Here is a 21,329-nt window from a genome sequence, read left to right on the forward strand (position 1 = left end):
ACTACAGAGTGGAATATGCTTCCCGGATACTATTCAGTGAGTTGAATAGACAGAGAGATCAGGCAATTAGAGAGAGTAGATAAGGCTGTCGAAGCCATCCTCTGTATTATTGAGTCCGTTTTGTCAGATTAATTCTGAGGATATAGAAACTGGGTAGTTTGTAAATTGAACAAATGATGTAAATGTTTGTGATGTATATTTTTTCCATGTATATTTTTTCCCATAGTTAAACTATCTGTGCTGCTAAACTGTCTGTGATGTATTCAAAAACTGTATTACAGGTGGTAAAACATAAAGCAAAAAATCAAAGCATACGCATATTATAAATTGTTACACCCAACGCTAGTCTAATAATACACCCGAGGTTGAGTAAAAATATACACCCAATTGTCTGTGCTGTATTCAAAATGAATGAATTACATCTACTAAAATATGAAAAAAAAACATCAACTGAAATATACGCCCATAACCTGTGAATTTTTACAGCTTTTGTTCTATATGTATCTATATATGTGTCTATATGTAAATTGTCTATTAACAAAAATACACCCAAAGGTAACAGGGATTTTACACCCATACTCCCTATAACTATACACCCAAAGAGTTATCCCCTGCTGCTGGTACCCTGAACTGATAATTTATAACTTGTCCCTGGTATTGGCTGCTACTTGAATGCGCCGCTGATGCAGCATCAAACAGGTTTATCTGAATATAACACTCACGCATTAGCTAAACAATTAACTAGAAAAATAAACTCAATCGCCACAGATTTAAAGAACATTACATTTACCTCGCTTAAAACTTTTGTCTTCTTCTTCTTTGTGGCATTTGCAATCTGTTTCTCCAACTTTGAACCTAGCCTGTTTTTTGGACGTCCTCTTGTTCGAATCCTTGGCGGGCTTTGAAGCTCGTTAACGGATTCCAAGTTGGCGTCTTCGTGGGATAAAGAAGATGTCCCCTTCCTTTTGGCTTTTACTGCTTCCATCTCAGCCATGACGTTATCGTACGCACGGTGCAGAATTGCAGTCAGCTCCTCCGATTCAGAGGCAAATTCGCAAATATTTTATGAACGAAAAACCAATTGGTCGAACCTCTTGCTTCTTGGCTCCATTAGTGGCTCGTCGTGGCTGCTCTTGATGTGTGTGTGTCGCCTCTTTACCTTCTTGCTCCATCGTTCCAGTATGTACCTAGGGGACACTTGGCTTACTTGTTCGAAGCTTAACACGCTTAGTGCGTGACGGCACAGTATCCCTCTCGACTCGAATAATAAGCATTGGCATTTTACCTCGGCTGCAACTGAGTCGTAGGTAACCGCGAACTTGTCCAATATTGAGCTGGAAACTTGTTCTCCGACTTCGTATACTGAATAGCCTAGAGCGGAATTCTTTAATCTGGTGATGCAATTCGCCTTTCCTCTGAATTGGGCTTGGACTTCCCTAAACTTTGCTTGGGTGTACGCATCTTGAAATTGAGTTTCGATGGAGGATTTGGTTGCACACGGTATGACCGTATGAAAATCTGCAGCATCTGATTCTCTCTCTGCTTGCTCCCTGCTTCCGAGGCAATTATCGTACTGTTTGACGAACTGAATAAGCGAGCTGTTACGGGTGATGTACTTGTTAAAAAATGAATGCATGCTCTCGCTCCTTTGTGTGCTTCTCATCCCTGCCCAGAAGTGGTGGTCCAGATAGATAGGAACCCATATGTGACGGTCTTCGTACAGATCTGCATAATACACCCAAACACACACAGTAAAATACACCCGAGAGATAGTACAATTTACACCTCTGCTGCAGAATTTAAAAACACATTACCTAAGAGCCACTTGTTGTCCGCAAGACCAAAATTCACCAGAAAATCGTTCCAATTCCTATCGAATGAGTCTTTGCTGTGAGAGTTCCAAACAACATGGCTCATTTGTTGTTCGATATCGGCGTGTGCCTTGTACCCGTTTAATTTGCTTGGAATCTTCTTCATGATGTGCCAAATACACCAGCGGTGAACTGTTGTTGGCATACAGGCCTCTAAAACCCTTTTCATTGATGCGCACTAATCGGTGAGAAACCCTTTCGGAGCGTTTCCTCCCATGCAACGAAGCCAGCATTGAAATAACCATTTGAATGATTCAATTTCTTCGTTCTTCATCAAAGAGCATCCGAGAAGTGTTGACTGGCCGTGGTGATTCACCCCGACAAAAGAACCACAGACCAAATTATACCTGAAACGAATTGCCATGGTCCAGAATGCAAAATCATTAGGTACACCCCAACAAATGCTTAGAATACACCCAATGACACAGCCAATATACACCTCTGCTGCAGATTAGTAAAAATAAATTAATTTAGCATCATAAAAAGGGACAGTTTGTTACCTGTTTGTATTGTAGGTGGTGTCGAATGAAATGACGTCTCCGAAATACTCACAGGCCGCTCTGCTTCTTGCGTCGGCCCAAAAGGCCAGCTTAATCGATTGATCCTCCTCGAGTTCGAGCTCGAAAAAGAAATTCGGATTCTTCTCTTTCATCCTTAACAAATATTTCCCGAATTCCTTTGCATCTTCTTGTTCGGAAACATTCTGCACTTCCCTGGTAATGTAATTCCTCACGTCCTTTTCGATGAAATTTAACTCGCGGTGACCCCCGGCAGCCGCAACAAATGATTGGTAGGTTTTGCTTGGTCTGATACCGGCCTCGTCGTTATTCTCTATCGTACGACGAATGGACATGCTTAGTTCCCTGTGCTGTTTGAGCATCTCTGCTTTGCTTGGACAGCAGGGGTGTGAATGATCCAGCACAACCTTTGAAATGATCCAAGCACCAACATCCTTCAATGTGTGTATATAAATTCTTGCAGGACAGTTTAAACCGGCTGTCGGATTGGTCTTCTCGGTTGGAGATATTTTAGATTTCCATTTTCCCTCTCTGCTACATGTAATCAGTTGATTCTTAATCTCGTTTCCCTTCCTATTTGTGCACCGAACTCTTGTAGAGAAACCTGCAGCCTTGGCGTAGTTCCTGTAAAATTTTCCGGCATCTTCAAGGGTCCTAAAGGTCATTCCGACCTTCGGAACAAGCTCGTCATCAACAACAGAGAGAGGCTGCACAATAAACCGTGTCAGAACTGTGAATACACCCATAGATATGATACAAATACACCCAATCATGTCTTATATGATACACCCGAACCGAAACAACTCAACTACAGAATGACCTTTAAAGCCATAAACTGTGAATACACAGACTGCAGAATACACCATCTCAAAAACTAAAAACACACACAATCATGTCTGATATAATACATATAATACAACTGAACAACAACAACTCAATTAAAAATAACAAAAAACCAGTAAAGTGTATATACACCCACACTTATAGCTAAAATACACCCAAAGAAGAGATTGATCTACACCCGAGCGTCTGCTATAAATTCCAGATAATTAAACAATGTTCAGCAATTTTTAAACTACACAATGCTATACAAATTACTGTAAATCAAACCTCAGGAACTTCGTTAGATTCAAATTCATAATCCACATCGCCTGGATTCAGCGCAGAATCTGAGCTTGAAGGATCCATTATCTTCAAAACGAGTTCGAACTTTGATTTCAGAAAACAACAAATCAACAGAGAAAACGAAGCTCGAGTTGCAGAGAGAGAAAAATAGAACGTAAACGAAGAACATACCAGTGAGAAAAGAAGAGGAAAAGATCGATGGAGAAGAATGAGCGAAAACGCGCGAGAAGAAGAACAACCAAATCTCAAAATAACGAAAACGAAGAAGGAAACAAATATTTTAAATTTGGAAGTTAGATATACGCGGCATATTATATAGCGCGTGTAATCAACGTACCTGGAGGAGCGAGTATTTTAAATTTATTATTTAATAAACTTGTAAAGCATACAAGCCCTAATGGCTTGTATGCAGAGTTTTTCCGTAAATTTTAATGTAAAATTGACTTATATTAAACAAGTCTTATGCAGACTCATTTCAAAATAATTTAAATCCTTTGTAATTAATGATAGTTGACAAATAAATTTATTAAAATCCTAAATTTAAACTATCAATAAAGAGTTTGTAAAGGTTGTTCTTCACTCACTTTCTCAGCGGCCTGACACTCTTAGTTCGGCGGCACTGGCGTTTCAAGAACACCTTGGCCGTCGTCATGCATTGCACCCACCTATTGCTGAGGGCAACCTATTCGAAACCACCCCTAAAATCAACACACCGGCAAGGAACCTTCTGGAACTCAAGACTGTCTGCAAGTCATGGAAAATCTTAATCTCCAAATCCAGATTTGTCCTAAATCATATTCAACGCTCAATTTGGCGTTGAGATTTATTATATATATTTAATTTATAAAATTATAAATTTAATCTTATTCAAGCAATTTAAAATTAGATCGAATTCTAAAAAAATCATTCAATCTAAATTGTACTATAAATAATATTAATGCCCAACATAAAATTTTAACTCAAAAACAATCTACCACTGTTAAAAGTTAATAATACAGAGTTATCAAAACAGATGACAAAAACATAAATAAATTTAATGTAAATTTGACTTATATTAAACATAGTCTGATAGTCATATACACGCTCATCTCAAAGCAATCCAATTTTTTTCATTATTAAAGTTAACCAATAAATTGACTGGAATATTAAATTTGAACCATAAATAATTAGTTTGTAAACGGTTATTCTTCATTCACTTCTTTAGAATATGAAAAACTTGATTGATTAGTAAAAAAATAATTCTCTAGTGCATATAAAATTGTCTGTAGATAAGTGTTGATATAAAATTTAAAATATGTATAATTTGTAGATACATAAAACAAAAAAAAGGATATTGCAAATAAATTTAATAAGACAATAAGCATAAAATTGCTCAAAAATTTTAGATTTTTTTTCTTACCAATCTCAAAATTATCAATTAAGACTTAAGAGACATATTATATTTTAGAAAAAATTCAATTTAATCAAGTCATAATATAGTATTAAAGAAATAAAAAAAGTACTCCAAAAAATACTAAAATACAAATAAAAATATTATAAAATTTAAATTTATATTGTTTTTATTAAAAAAATTAATATAAAATAAATCAAACTTTATTGAAGAGTAAAAAGAACTATAAATTGTCCAATAAAATAATATGCATAAATTTCTATTATATTATTTGATAATCCACTTTCCTTCTAGATTGAATTCAAGAAAAAAGAAGTAATTGAATTGAGAATTTTGCTGGTTGAATTATATGAAGAATAATCAGAGATACAAAAAAAATAAAATAAAATATTCAAACAAGAAATACTCAAACACAAATAAAATAAATAAAATAAGATATAAAGAATAACACCGATTTTATTGACCAATTCTTAATCCCTCCTCACTATTTGCTAAAGATCATTGCATAGAATAGTCACAAGTTCTTTTTCTTTCTTCTGCAATGATCAAATCAATTCACCAATGTGATCATAAGCAGTGGAATAGAGCTGCTATTTATTGAGAAAAGTGCGGCTGCAGCGTTTATTCCACCTAGGTCTATATAATGGACGGATAAAAACTTAAAATAGGCCCATCAAAATGTTTTTTGTCCTACTTTTTGGATAATTTTTAAATTGACCGTTATAATATATTTTTTTTAAATTATAAAAAAAAAACTCAAAATAAACTCATTTTCCATCCTTATTTTTATATATTAAAAAATTAATTTTGTTATAGAGTAGTATAAAGATTATTTTTTTGAAACAAAATAAAAAATATTTAATTTAAAAAAATTAAACTGAATTTTTTTTATATTGAAGTAAATTTGTTGAACTAATACAAATTGGGGAATACAAATAATAAGTATGATTTTTTTTAATACTGTTGATCAATGACATTGGTATTATTAATTTATTATTGTCTCCGTCTAGAAATACACAAGAATACATATAAATAAGCTTAATTTAAAAACGACATTACATTTTGTACTTTTACATTAATTTTTTTAAAAATTACGTACTCTTAGAAATCTAAAAAAAAGGATAAAATTATATGTTCAAATTATTTCTTGTTAATTGTGTGTGGTATATTCGTACATGCATGCCGAAAATAATAATGTAATAAAAATGATACTTCCTAACACTAAAAAAAATATAAAACTTAAGTAAGATGACATAATTAAATTTGGCATTTTAAAATCTGTAGTTTTAAATTTTTAAAATTCGTCTAAACATACAATAAATCTTATGAAATTTACGAATTTTGATGAATGAGGGACAATAAACTTGTTACGGGTGCAAAAAAAATATTTGGATCTTCGCAAATAGAATGTGAGAATGATTTTGTTTTTAAATAAAGTCTTTTTTTTTATTTTATTACAGAAAAAATCCTAGTATAAAGTATTTGTACAAGAAGGATTATAATAATTTTGCATATAAAATAGTATAACTTCCTCTAATAGATAATATTATTCTTTCATTATATATTGTTTTAAAATTATTTTTGTAAAAAAATACTTCTATAACTATAAAAGATAAAAAATAGAAATAATTTGGTAAAATAAAATGTTTATACTCTGACCCAGTATTATGACCCAAGTCTAAATAAATCGAGAGGCACAATCTAAAGATTGGCTTCCTCTATCCGCCGACCTCTTTAGAAGAGGTCGGATTCGACACAGACTTTTCCGAATGAAGTCGGATTCGACACAGACTTCTTCGAATAAAGTTGGGCTAGAAGGATAGCTAGCAAATAATACTTATTCAAATAAGTAACTACTTCTAAAATTTCTGGACCCACTTCTGGAAGCCATATCTCAACAACTCTAAAATAAAGGGACGGTTATCCACCTCTAGAAGTGGAACTACTCAAACGGTGGTTATTGAATCACCACTATAAATCTCGAAGTTCTAATACTCTCTAAACCTGCTTAACCCCTTGTTGACTTAGGCATCGGAGTGTTTTTGCAGTACCACCCCCTCCCTTCTTTTGTATATACAACTCGAACGGCAGCTCCCAAACGTGAACCAAGTCGGAGACCATCCTCTAGTAACGCTTGAGCCATTCCAAAAGGTCCAATCCACCTATCTCAGGTTATCCACGTAACATAACCTAAAAAAATATTTATTTTAACGTCGTGTGATTTTTATCAAATTTAACTGACGTAATTGCTTAACTAATTTAAACGATGATCCATTTCGAGTTGATGATTGAATGACCAAATTTTTAGTTCGATAACTATATTAGTCATATAAAAATTTTTAGACAATAATATTACGAAACATATAAAATTTATTATTTGTAGTCAATACTTGACTAATTATAATGAAATTATTAGGTGCGACAATGGTAGGGTAAGGTTTGGGTTTGGAGTCAACCCTAATCCTATCCGCAAGTTGAAATGTTTATATAAACTCAACCCTATCCTATCTATGGGTTGAGAATATTTCAACCTTAACCCTACCCGTTCTTAATTCGCAGGTACCCGATTCTACCCGCGAGTTACAAAAGAGATGCAACATTATTATATAACTTGATAATAATTAAAATAGAATTGATTTTTATATAAAAAAAGTATTAAATTATCAATTAATGATCTTCTTTTAGTCGCTAAGAATCTTTTGCATTTAGTGAGAAGTCTTTCGTTCAACATTCACTTAAAACATATTTTTATATAAGTGTATAACATATAAATATATAAAGTGTGAGTTGATCAGATAAGGTTAAAACTCAACCTGTACTCTATCCGACCCGCACGATAACCCTACTCGTTACGGATCGGGTTGGGTACCTGCAGGTAGGGGTATATTGTCACCCCCTAAATGAAACGTGTTGACCTTTGATTTCTCAACAAAATAATTTGCAACAATAAGAATTGAGTTAAACCCTAAAATGGTCCCTGAAATTGGCGTCGTGCACTAAAATCGTCGTTGAGATTCTAATTGCACTAATTACGTCTTTGAAATTGACAAAAATACACCACGTTAGTCCCTAACCCATTTTCTATTAACGGCGTGATGACATGGTTTGATGATGTGGCGTGTTAGTGATACGTGTCACTCCATGATTTGGCCACATGTAATGGTATGATGATGTGTTTACCAGTGACAGGTGGCATGCCAACGTGAATGTTGTGCCACGTGTCACAATGCTATTTGGCCACGTGTCGCAATAATATTCGTCCACGTGTCATCCAATATATCATGATTGTAGATGCACCAAATTAGTCCCTCACTTTATGTTAAGTGACTCATTTCAGTCCCTAAAATTGAATGTTGTGCACCAAAATAATCCCTTCACTAGTTTTTTTTTTCTTTTTTTTTTCTATAAATTCAAAATTATTAATATCTTTGAATTCATTAATTTCAATTCTATTTTTTCACATGTTATTTAAATACAAGTGCTTTTATAAAATATTTTTTCTCTTGCGAATACCTTGAACCGCTGTATTGGAGTTGACGTGAAGATATTTCAAGCACCCCACTACCATCTTCGACCTCTTTCGTCTAGACTGAAGAGGTCGGACATGGTAGTGGGATACTTAAAGTGCATTCGGTCTAACCCATTTACACACAATGAAAACGCATATTTCATAAGAAACGGAAAAAAATGTGTCTAATCAATCATATAATTATTTTTTTATAATAACATACTTATATATCACAAAATTTACCAATGTTAAATTATTATGGAAAAAATTATATAATTAAAACTAAAATTTTAAAAAGTTTTATAAAAGCACTTGTATTTAAACTAGACGTGAGAAAATAGAATTGAAATTAATGTATCTAAAATATTGAAAATTTTAAATTTTAAAAAAATGAGAAAAAACTGGTGAAATGACTAATTTGGTGCACGACATTTAATTTCAGGAACTAAAATGAGCCACTTAATGCAAAATGAAGTGGAACATCTACAATAATGATATAATGGATGACATGTGGACGAATATTGTTGCGACACGTGGCACAAACAGACACGTGACTAAATAGCATTGTGACACATATCACAACCATCCACGTCAGTATGCCACGTGTCATTGATTAACACATCATCATATTATTATACGTGGTTAAATCATGGAGTCAGTGGCGGAACCAGAAATTTCATAAGAGGGGGGCCAATTAAATATAAAATATAACAAAAAATTAACAAAATATGATTTGTAGCATATATATAAAAAAAGTTATTATATTATATAAAAGTCAATGTTCAACTACATACTTTAAGATTTTGATATTTTTAAACTTGCTCGACGATGCTTCATGGAACTAAAATCATCAATTATCATCTCTGAAGTGAATTTTGAAGCAATTTCCTTTTCAATATATACAATCATACAATCTGCTAAAAATTCATCTTCCATCTTGTTTCGAAGCCTTGTTTTAATAATCTTCATAGCTGAAAAGGCCCGTTCAGTTGTTGCTGTTGTCACAGGAAGAGTCAAAACAAGACGAATTAATCTATCAATTAAAGGATATATATTTGATTTTCCTGTCTCTGTCAATTTTTGACACAATTCAGCAAGAGTAGACAAATTCTGAAAATCTGGAGCTTTAACCACATCAAGTTCATAATGTTGTAACTCATAATCCAATTGAATCTTTTCTTGCTCAGAAAAATCTAAAGAATATAAATTCTTTGCAAGATTGCATATGTTGCAAACACTGAATAACTTGAAAGCATCTTTAGGATCTAAAGATGTACTCAATATGAGGAGCTCGGTTGCTTGCTCACTAAATCTACTATTTAGCTCTTTCAATTGAAAATCTATCACGCTAGTAAAAATGTCAACACGATAGTGGTGTTCAACAGTGACAACATCCTTTTTACGACGAGACCGAATTATGTCACTAAAAGAAGCACCCATATCAGGTATCTGAATAGCATGATCATTGCAGAAAGAACTAACTTTCTCCAAAAGTGCTCCCCAACTACTATCTTTTAACTGTTGAATCAATGACTTTGTACTAGAAACCAGATGCATATCATTCAAAATGTCTTGAGATTTTTGTTGCAATGCTTGACAAAGTTTATCAGTGATTCCCATGATTTCTTTCATTATATGCAAAATGAAAACAAAATCAAATGATAATAAAGATTTAAGAGCATAAGTAGCATCACCACGTTGAGAATATGTAGATCCATTAGTAGCCAAATCTTCCAGAACTGAAGTTATTGCTCCAAACATACGTAAAAGGCTACAAATTGAGTTGAAGTGAGAGCTCCACCTAGTATCTTCTGATGTTTTTAATGTGCCAATTTGATTTGCTCCCCTTCCTGTTTCAATTTGATTAGTTGCAACTAAATGGGAAATTTCAGTTGCATAAGGAGATCGTAATTCATCATTGCGTTTGCAAGAAGAGCACACAACATTGATAATATTACTCAAACTTTGGAGAAAAGCATGAACATCAACAACTTCTTTAGCCGCGGCAACAAGAGCTAGCTGTAATTGATGAGCAAATCTTTACAAGACTTAACAGCAATATTATGAGGAGAATTAAGAGATTTACCCACATGAGATAAAAATGCACAATCCTTTCCATTATTCACTTTTTTCCAATTGCGAAATCCTCCTGATGTGAATGGACTTGATTTTCTAGAAAATAAATAGCATGGAAGACAAAATGTAGCATCCACTTCTGGCGAATATTCTAGCCAAGAAAAACTCTTAAACCAATGAGTTTTGAAACGACGAGGATGACTTTCTAGACCAAAAAGAGGGTACTCATCCATAATAAATTGATATGGTCCAAACTTTATGTATGCTCTACGGATTTTATCTTGTTGATTGATAGGATAATTCCAAATTTGCGGATGCTTTCCGGGATCACGCATCAATGTATCAATATTAACTTGATCTATTTCAGTCCTTGTTATTTTGGAAGCAGGGGGTTGAATATCTTGCTCAACAAGTTGTGTCACAGGTTGCTCAATAATATTTTGAACATTACTCAAAGAATCTGAAGCTGAATTTTGTTCATCATATATTCTCTCTTTTCTCTTGAAAAATGAGTGAATTGTTTTCATCTTTGACATTTTTAACTTAACTTGAACTATCTAACAAAAAAAAAAACAAAAATAATTGCATATATATTATTTTCTTTAAAAAAAATATTAAACCTATTGAGCAATAACAAATAATTTTAGAAACACAAATATATAATAACCAAAAATAAAGTTATTGATTTACCTGATTATTTTTTTGTTCCAATTCTCACCCAAAAATAATTCTATTGAGTTTTGCCCTCACTTCAATCTTTGAACACTGTCCATTATAAAAAAAATAAATTAATTATTTTAAATAAATAATATAAATAATACTTGACATTGTTATTAACTTAAAAAAATTGAAATATACCTCTTTGAATCTTTGTTGTGTATTCAATGGTTAATATTTTGTTGTTCACTTCTCTTCAATGGTTTTTCTTCATATGTCTTGTTTTGGTATGAAAAGAAAATTAAAATGAGAAGAGTAGAAGACCAAAAGTTTGGAAACCACTAAAAGAGAGAGAAAAGTGGCGCTGATGCCTCTAATGGCTTGAAACAAATATTTGAAAAATGTACTAGTGTTACTTTAATTAATAGTATGGGCTTGGACTAGTATAATAGAACCATTTTTATTAATTATTAGAATGGGCTATTTGTTAACAAGAGCAACAATAATTCAAATATCTAATACATAGTGCAGTTTTTAATTATTTTAATTTATAAAATTTTGTAACTTATATTTTTTTCAATATTATATATAAAAATAAATTTAATATTATTAATTATTACTATTTACTATTTTTTTTAAATTTTGGGGGGACCATGGCCACCTTAGGTCCCCCCATAGATCCGCCACTGCATGGAGTAACACGTGTTACTATCATACCACGTCATCAACCCAAATCATCATACTGCTAATGGAAGATTGGTAAGAGATTAACTTGGTACATTTTTGTAAATGTAAAAAACGTAATTAATGCAATTAAAATCTCTTAGTTTGGGATGTAGGTCAATGAGATGTTATTTGTGAGACGGATTGTGTGGAAGCATTTAATCTTATTACTCAAGATGGTTTTGGGTTTATTGATCTATTGGTGTTCAAAATAAGAGATATCATGCATTGGAATTGGTGTGTTGACTTTCGTTTGATTATGAGAGATACAAACACGGTGGCAGATACTATGACAAAGATGGCGATGAAGTTATAATTTTTGCATGTAGAGCTTCTTTTACCTTAAAAAGAGTTTAAGAGTAGTTTTAAATGGAATTGCTCCTCTATTTAAGCATTTCCTTATTTTGTTTGTTTTGTTTAATTTATTTTGATCACCAAAAAATCTCAAATTCGATTTTAGTACGGGACGCGGATGTGACTGGACCATTTTGGGCTTAACTCATTAGGATTTTCCAAGTGAAAAAATGTCGGTCTACCACTTTACCCATATTTCATTCAAAGGTGAATTTTCGAAAACGATGTTGTAAATTGTAATTCACAAATTTTCTCAGCTTCTGTTTTCAGTCTGCAGAAATTTGAAACAAAACAAGAAGGGGCGGAGATTGGTTCCCGTTACGGTTTGGGCTTCAGAAACTGCACCAAACCTGCACGCTCTGGTTTGGTTTTGTTTCGTTTTAATCATTGTCACTATTAACATAACTCTAACTGTGCTTTAAGCATGGCGACGCAACTGAATGGTGGTGACAACAGTGACCTCATAGCCACCTTGCAGGCCAGGGTCAAGGTATTTCCTTTCAACTCCGATTCTATTTTTCAGGAAAATAATATTTCATGAGTGTCATCTCGGATAGATGGAATACTTTTTGTAGTTTTAGACCCACTTAAGATTTCATTGTATTTTGTAGACATTTAGATATGAAAATCAGTGAACTGAGCTAAAGGATTTGCTGATATTGTTATGTTTATGTTTATTTTTTTATTTTTTTTCAATAGTTCTGCTGGGATGAGGGTTTAATCTGGAATTCTAGACTTAGAATCAACATTGCAACTAAATATGTGTGGATGTGTGTGTGTGTTTTTAACTGATTTGCGGTTTATAAAATCAGGAATTAGAGGCTGAGAATGCAAGGCTGTTATCTCAACTTGCTAATTGTCAAATTCAAGAGGTTAGCTAGTAAATTGTTTCGTTTCTTTTTTTTAAAGTTTGCTCTTTGTTTAGTCTCCTGGGAAGTTAGAGCGTAGTGGCAGTTTTCATGTAGGAAATACTAACCAAAGAGAAGTGATTGTGAAAAAGGAAATCATCTATGAAAAAAAAGAATAAAAGTGAGTGAAATTTTGTGTAAATATGAAGCAGGTGGAGAAGAAATTTCATGGCACTGATGCTAAAGAAAAAAAATCGAGAAAAGGCAACAGGAAATCAGGAGAAAAGATAGAAAATGTGCCAGGTTTCTTTTTCTACATCCTAATTTTATTTCAAACACATGGCCGCCTAGTACACAAGATCAATGAAAGGGATGCACCCAAGGGGTAGCCTGAATGCATTAGTAATTGATTCCATGGCTTGAATGGGTGACCTCAAAGCTCAATGGTTGCTCCAAGGCTTTACTTCTTTTCTTCAAACACATGATGGCTTGAAATTTTTTATAAAAATTAACTTGCAAACTGAAAGCTTCACTTTCTGTTCTTCAGTAAATGCGTCAGCTGTGTTTAATGGACTTAATGAATTCAGTGATTTATTGATTTGTATGCTTTCTATGTTCCTGTTTCTCAGCTCCGAGGGGGCATTTTGTCTGAATCATCTATTCTGTATACATGGTTTGCCCCTTCCACATCACATGTTGTAGGTTGTAATGAAATTTAAATGACGAAGGACCTAATTTGTTTTTAATCTCATGAGCAAGATGAGTTTAGCAAAACAAGTTGGCATTTCGAATTAACTTCTGCATCTTGTTGCAGGCTATAACTCGAGGTTTATGAATCATCACAGCAAGAGATATGTAGCTTTAAAAGTTATGTACTTTGGAAAAAGGTATATGTATCGTCACTATTACATCTGGCCTTGTTTTTTTCCAGACAATTTGCCCATCTTTACTGAAAAGACAGCTGTTTAATAAGTTGTACATCCTCAGAGCATTGGATGTATAACCTTTGTGTTTTTCCTTCTTCTTATTTCACCTTTTTACCTGTATTCCTTGAATTAGAAACATATAGATTTCATGTGATAATGAATATGAAGGCATTTTAACAGTTTGGTATTGGCTAAATACAGGTACTATGGTTTTGCTTCAGAGGCACAAATGGAACCAACTGTTGAGGTTTGTTATGTTGCAGATACACAAGAAAATAATTCTGAATTTTCTGGGAGAAAAAATTGATCGAGAACTAACAACAAAACATCCGATGCTCATATAGATTTTTATTTTTCTGGATGTACACCATGTGCATAGTTATTTAAAAAAAAATCAGCTTGGCATTGACTGTGAGATTTTATTTTTTATTTAACTTAGAACATTTTTTTGCAGTCTGAAATTTTCAAAGCTCTAGAGAAAACTAGGCTTTTGGTTGGTGACAGGAAGGAGTCACAGTATTCAAGATGTGGTAGAACAGACAAAGGTGTTTCCTCTGTTGGACAAGTAAGTTAATGTTGAAAGGGGGAAGAAGAAAGGGAGTGTGCTTTCTGTTTACTATGACTAATACATTGATGTTTATATGCTATCCTTTGATGTATTTGGCTTGAATGAGATTCACAGATATTTATAGAGTTCATATGTGATTTCTTCTAGGAAACTCCTTTAGCATCTATACAGAGGGACTGAAGAGCTCCTTTCAGTCCTTCACTACTTTGTTTTCCTATCATTTCCTTTGTCTGATGCCTTTTCATTTTTGGAAGATATCTTACTTTCCCTGGAAACAATGATAGTTTTATCATGCAATCCTTGATAATTCAAATTGTTTTAGTTTTTGTCACAACAACAACGATGCCTTGTCCTACTAGGTGGGGTTCGGCTACATGGATCAAACGACGCCATTGAGCTCTATCATGTATCATGTCTACAGAGATATCGTTTACATGCTAAGAAGCACGGACACACCAAATTACTGCCGTGTCCACGTGTCGGACACGCGGTGGACACGGACACGCGGTGGACACGTGTCCGACACACCTGAGCACATGTCGCAAAAAAAAAAATTTTTTTTTTACTCGGACACGCCATGACACGGCACTGGACACACGAGGACACGGCAATGGACACACGAGGACCCGGCATTGGACACGCCAGGACACGATTGGCATGTAAAAATTGCAGAAATTTTTAAAAAAAAAATTACCTTTAACCCAAAAAAATCTTGGACCCCATAAGCACAAGGAGTCTCTCACACATTTTAAATAACTCATAAAAAAACAACCCTCATTTTTTACACGACCCTTCACCTTCAGAGCATAGCAAAAGTCACCCTCCTCCACGCACCGTCCTCTGCACGCAAGTCCTCTGCGCGCCGGTCCTCTGAGCATAGCTTTTTTTGGATATATCATTAGAATTGATGCCCCATATTTTTTTGGAAAGGATATGGAAATAGGAAGTAGTGAAGTTCAAAAGATAGTTAAAGAATACTCCATGTGTTTTTTTTTTTTTTTGAGGGGTTAGGAAGTGATTATAAGTTCAATTGTAAATTTTGACTTCATATTATATATATGATATATATTATGACTTTTGATTTTTTTTCTTAAAATTTAATATATATATGCCGTGTCCGTGTCCGGTAAAATTTTAATTTTGGTGTGTCTCCGTGTCCGTGTCCGTGTCGTGTCCCGTGTCCGTGTCCGTGTCTGTGCTTCTTAGTTTACATGTATATCTCGTTTGACCACCTCATGGATGGTCTTCCTAAGTCTTCTTTGCCTTTCACCCTTTGTCCATCTTCCATCTCACCCACCCTCCTGACTGGGTGCTCTGTCGGTCTACTTCTCACGTCAAAATCACCTGAGACGCGATTCTACCATATTTTTCACAATAGGTGTTACTCCAACTCTCTCTTGTATATCTTCGTTCCTTATTTTATCCAATCGCATATGACCACTCATCCATCTCAACATCTTTATCTCTGACACACTTAACTTATGTTCATACTTCCTTTTGGCCACCTAACACTCTGTATCATAAAGCATAGCCGGTCTGATAGCAGTGCGATAGAGTTTACCTTCTAGTTTTAAAGATACTTTTTTGTCACATATAAAACCAAACGCACCCCGTCATTTTGACCAACCTGCTTGGATTTTATGATTTACATCCTGTTCAATTTCTCCATTATCCTGTATAATGCACTCAAAATACTTAAAACTTTTAACTTTTCGTAGAATGTTTTCTTTAATCTTCACCTCTTTATTAGGGTTTTCCCTTCGACGGCTGAATTTACATTCCATATATTCCGTCTTGCTACGGCTTATGTGCAGACCATACACTTCTAGAGCTTCTCTTCGTAAATCCAACTTTTTATTTAGGTCTTCCATTGACTCTCTCATAAGGATGATATCATCGGCAAAAAGCATGCACTATGACACAGGTTCTTGGATATGTTATGTGAGTACTTCCAAAACTAATGTGAAAAAGTATAGATTTAAGGATGATCTCTGGTGTAATCATATACTAATAGGAAATTTCTTTGTCACCATCTTGAATCTTCACACTAGTTGTAGCCCCATCGTACAATTGCACGAATATATGTGATTCTTACTCTTTTCTTTTTCAAAACCTTCTATAAGACATTCTTTGGCACCCTATCCGAGTTTTTATTATTATTTTAAGAGGATGTATCAGCATCAAATTTCTAATTATGATTAAGACTATTATGCTGTTGATTTGTGGATTTATGTGATCTATTAATAACTTGTTACTTTATTGGTTCTCTCATTTGGTAACGTTTTGATGCAGGTGATAGCTCTTTTCCTGAGATCAAACCTCAAGATATCTGGATCAAATGATGTAGGTTCTGGAGAAATTGCTTTAGAAAGTCAATATGGTTAGCAGAACAATCTTTAGAGCTCACACAAGTAGACATTTAATGGTGGATCTGATATTACCATGAAACAATTTTTTCCATAAAAATTTCCCAGGATTTACTAATACCTTTAGAAATTAAATTTTCAAGTGTTAATCATACAACCAAACTATATATATCTGACTACAACATCAGTTAAAGTCTTAACATTAACATTTTATGTGGATGGCATAGGGTTATTTCTATTGGTGTATGAAGTTTGATTTCTTCCCTTCCTCTTACCACCTCTTATTAACATATTTTGTACCCCGCATAGATACCAACTGGATTACTTATTAGGCTGCTTTGTTGTAATAGGTTTGGGTTCAATGCTTTTAGCAGGTTTTCTTTATAATGCTCTTTATGTTATGGGTTTTTGGCAGTTTTTTAATCATTGATGATTGAACCATGCTCTTGACTATTTTCTATAACTATAACAATTTGACAATTGTACAGATTTCTTTTCCCCCATTTTGTAAAACAAATATATATATTTTTTTCTTTTTTAAACTGCAGAAAGGGAAATTGATTATGTGAGGGTGCTCAATCGAGTCCTTCCAAATGATATTCGCATTATGGGCTGGTGTCCTGTTCCAGTCAATTTCCATGCAAGGTTTGGATCTCTAACTTCATTTTCTAAATGAATATCAAGTTATACTGAGTTTGAGAGCAACGGGGAACAACTGATTGGGGAAGTAGGTTTGATATGGTTAGGTAAACCATACTGTTGTGGTGAAGTTCATACTCAACAGATTTATTGAATCATATGAAGTAGCTGGAATATTTTCATTTACTTACCCTTCAAATTGAAACGGCATTGCAATAAATCAAATTTTAAAATATTAAATAATTAAGCTTGATATTTTGAATTATAGTATTTTTTCATCATGTCCCTTGCTTATTTGTGGATGCAGGTTCAGCTGTTTAAGTAGGCAGTATAAATACTTCTTTTGGAAAGAAAATTTGAATATCCTGGTAGGAAAACATTACCCCTTTGCAATCTTTTTAGATCTCAAAACCGCCTTTTCTCTGATTCCAATAGACATGTGAAATTGTGAATTTTATAAATTTTTCTTTGGTTCATGTCCATTAGGCAATGGAGAGCGCCGGGAAGAAATTGATAGGAGAACATGACTTTAGAAACTTCTGCAAAATGGATGCTGCAAATGTGCACAACTACAGGAGGAATATCACATCACTTGAGATGTCTCCCACAGATGTGAGGTTAAGATTGGTAGACAATTTTTCTGACCCTTATATGTGTTTTTGTTTGTGTGTTTGTGAGTGAATCCTAAGGTTAGGAAAACATAGGATAAAAATCTAAGATGTAGAACAAGCTGAGACTTTTTTGTTGGCAATTGGTAGACCCTATGTTATACGAGGAGAGAAATTCTAATTCTGTTTCATTTCGGAATTCAGTGTTTTTGGGCTTGAAATTTGTGCATCATTTTCATGTTTATCTGCAGGTATGGTGATAATGAACTTTGGGTGATTAAAATCAGAGGCAGTGCTTTCCTATGGCACCAGGTTCGCTGCATGGTTGCTGTTCTATTCATGATTGGCAAAGGCCTGGAATCTCCAAATGTGGGTACCTAAAACTCTCAACTGAATCTCTTTAAAATTTTGTTTTGCTGTTGCCTTGTTCGTCCTTTAAGAGTGTCCGGTAAAGCCATTCCTGTCTGATTACTGATGGCCGCATGTGTATTATATGACATTTTCCAATTTTACTTGCCGAAGCCAATTTTAGTACTTTGAGCTAAACACTTCCCTGCTTAAATTTTGTAGGTAATTGATATGCTACTGGACACTACTAGTATCCCAAGGAAACCTCAGTACACCATGGCTTCGGAGGTTCCATTGGTTCTTCAGTCATGTGAATTTGAAGATATTAAGTTTATATGCTCATCAGGTAGTTCTGATTTTTTCCTAGATTACGGAACATAGTGACTTGCTGTTTCACTGGATTCTTTCTAGAAATCCAGTACCAGTTAGCATATTGGAGATGCATCGTCTTTCCAATTTTTCTTCTTCGCTTGCCTAGTTGCACATTCTATTTAGAGAAATTTGATACTATCACTTCATTAATTTATCTTGTATATAGATTCTGGAGAAGCACTGCATGTACACTTGGTGAACGAATGCCAAAGTTACCAGCTTGAAGCTGCTATCTTTCATGAGGCACTTATTAATTGTGTGCCTTTATCAGAAGGTACTGCAAAATGCATTCCCGAATTAATGTCGTATTCCTTGTGTTTACAGTGGTCTAATGCTGATAACTGATCCTTTTCCAGATCAACCTACTCGAGAAAGAAAAAAGAAACCTTCACATGTCCCTATTATGTTGCGACCAACTGAGCGTGAGTTTCAGTCACCTATATTTTAAAGTTTGTATAGAAATCTACTCAAATGCATGTGTTTGGAATGTTTATGAATTTTGTTCTTGTAAGCTTCACACTAGATGTTGTTTACTGACTTATTCATACTGAACTAAATGCAGCATCATATGAAGAGCGCCGCTCCAAATTCGACTCAAAACATGAAGATCATATTCATACTGCTCATCTCAACATTGTAGGCCTTCCTACATAGGTTGTATTATCAAGTGATCACTTTTTTCCTAATCGAAAGTTCTTATGTAGATTGCAATCTTTTTATCTGGGCTATTCAAGTCCCTCCAAGATTTTATTGTGAGCAAAAGAGCCAAAGATAATTAATTATCAATTGTTGATGCAAAATTACTCACCCTAACCTGCTATTTACTTGGATACTAGCACTTTGTTGTATTTAATCTTTCATTCTTGTGAGTACATGAAATGACTCAAATGAGATTAACTGAAATGAGTAATGACCAAAACTGAATGCAGGTGAACAGCAGTTTGCTTGGTTTTGACACTTTCAGCTTTCAATTTTATGCTGGATCTAATTATATATTTTGGATACACTTTTTTAAAAAGTAGCTACTTCCATAAAGACAAGGTGATGTTGTAAACTATTAGATGGTTTAGTCAAATATGTCAAACCATTTAATGATTCCCAATATCATTTTCATATAAAGATGACTTTATTGAAATAATCACCATTTTAAAATTGTCTTTTGATAAGTGATTTATAAATATTTGTATACAAACACCTGAAGAGCTTAGAGTTAGTGTTTAGTTCCTGATAGGATGCTCAATGTTGAATTTACTTGAAACTTCTATGAAAAAAAAAACTGCAAATTTTGTTTGATTTCCGTTATGAACAAAAATAATTCAATCGATGTGGAAATAAATCAGAAATTATTTTTAATATGGAGATAATGATGGTATTTTGGTTGAATATTGATATTTGAAGTGTATTACAGTATTGTAGATGTATAAAAAAAGTGTTCAACACCATGATGTTGACATTGACACATATCCAACACACACTTTACATGTTGGAAGATGGATCCTGCGTGTTGATTTTTTACCTGTAAAATTCACTCACCTGTAATTACATTAAATAATCTCATTTTTAACAAAACACCAATATTTTTTTCATATAAAATAAAATTAGCCGAAATAAACTTGCTAACGAGCCTATGACCACTTTGGGAGGAAAAGAAAGAAAAAGGACAAAAGCTACTTCTAAAATGCTTTGTCTGTCCATGTTTCCAATATTTGGTGCCTTGAAGGTTTCAATCAAACTCCTCCAAACCGACAATTCAGCATGTGGGAAAAAGGTTGAATCCCCTAAACAACTTAAATCCCTTCCATACCTTTTCCTCGATGATGGTGGGATAAGATAATAATAATGGCCCTATGCTTGTTAATTGTTATCATGTATATGTATGAATTGGAAGGGATATACATGTCACGCCAACTATTCAAATTGAAAATGCAATCCATTAACATCAATAATGATTTGTTAGGGTTAGTGAACCCTACCATCCATCCAAAGTTTAGGGTTTTTTAAACAAAGTTCGAGTTTTAGGATGACAGCTACATTGCACAAAAATTTGCACTATAAATATTTGACTTAAATATATTTATTTAGAGTAATGATCGGAATTTTTATTTATTTTTTAATTTTTAAATGAATAAAAATTAAATTCAAATTGTTTTTTTCAAATAAAAACTAAAAAAAGATAGCTAAAAACAATTTAGGACTTCCAATATAAAATACACAATTTGTTCGTATAACGAGTAATTTGAATGAATTTAGTTTTTTTAAAAAATTATAAAATAATATAAGAGATTAATTATTATTAATTTTATAACTTTTATTATATATAAAATTTATTATCTTAATTTAAAAATAATTAACTCTATACTTTGTCACTTTATTAATTCTCTCATTTTAAAAGAGTTCTACCCAATTTAAATACTGCCTAAATAAGATCTAAA

At 33.5% G+C, this 21,329-nt stretch overlaps 2 protein-coding genes across 12 annotated transcripts; one reads left to right on the forward strand and one right to left on the reverse strand.

The window, feature by feature from the left end:
* Nucleotides 1-446: 446 nt before the first annotated feature.
* Nucleotides 447-10,531, reverse strand: LOC112709607 (uncharacterized). The gene is made up of 4 exons (XM_072202207.1): nt 10,520-10,531; nt 9,649-10,431; nt 625-705; nt 447-470 (listed from the first exon to the last, which is right to left on the reverse strand). The coding sequence occupies exons 1-4, from the start codon at nt 10,529-10,531 to the stop codon at nt 447-449; spliced, it is 900 nt and encodes a 299-aa protein (XP_072058308.1).
* Nucleotides 10,532-12,283: 1,752 nt separating this feature from the next.
* On the forward strand, nt 12,284-19,854 carry LOC112712495 (uncharacterized). Of its 11 annotated transcripts, none has more exons than XM_025765396.2 (16): nt 12,352-12,429; nt 12,493-12,712; nt 13,035-13,094; nt 13,280-13,373; nt 13,885-13,957; nt 14,198-14,243; nt 14,451-14,561; nt 16,857-16,944; nt 17,479-17,575; nt 17,877-17,937; nt 18,056-18,186; nt 18,429-18,546; nt 18,748-18,871; nt 19,064-19,171; nt 19,254-19,319; nt 19,460-19,854. In XM_025765396.2, exons 2-16 carry the CDS (start codon nt 12,647-12,649, stop codon nt 19,549-19,551), a joined length of 1,335 nt encoding a protein of 444 aa, XP_025621181.1. In that variant the 5' UTR covers nt 12,352-12,429; nt 12,493-12,646; the 3' UTR covers nt 19,552-19,854. The 11 variants fall into 11 exon arrangements, with proteins under 11 accessions (XP_025621180.1, XP_025621182.1, XP_025621181.1 ...); XM_072203623.1 differs by having other exon boundaries at nt 13,283-13,373; XM_025765395.2 differs by having other exon boundaries at nt 12,284-12,712.
* Nucleotides 19,855-21,329: the final 1,475 nt, after the last annotated feature.

The sequence above is a fragment of the Arachis hypogaea genome, chromosome 9 (genome assembly GCF_003086295.3).
Source record: "Arachis hypogaea cultivar Tifrunner chromosome 9, arahy.Tifrunner.gnm2.J5K5, whole genome shotgun sequence".
Taxonomy (NCBI): domain Eukaryota; kingdom Viridiplantae; phylum Streptophyta; class Magnoliopsida; order Fabales; family Fabaceae; genus Arachis; species Arachis hypogaea.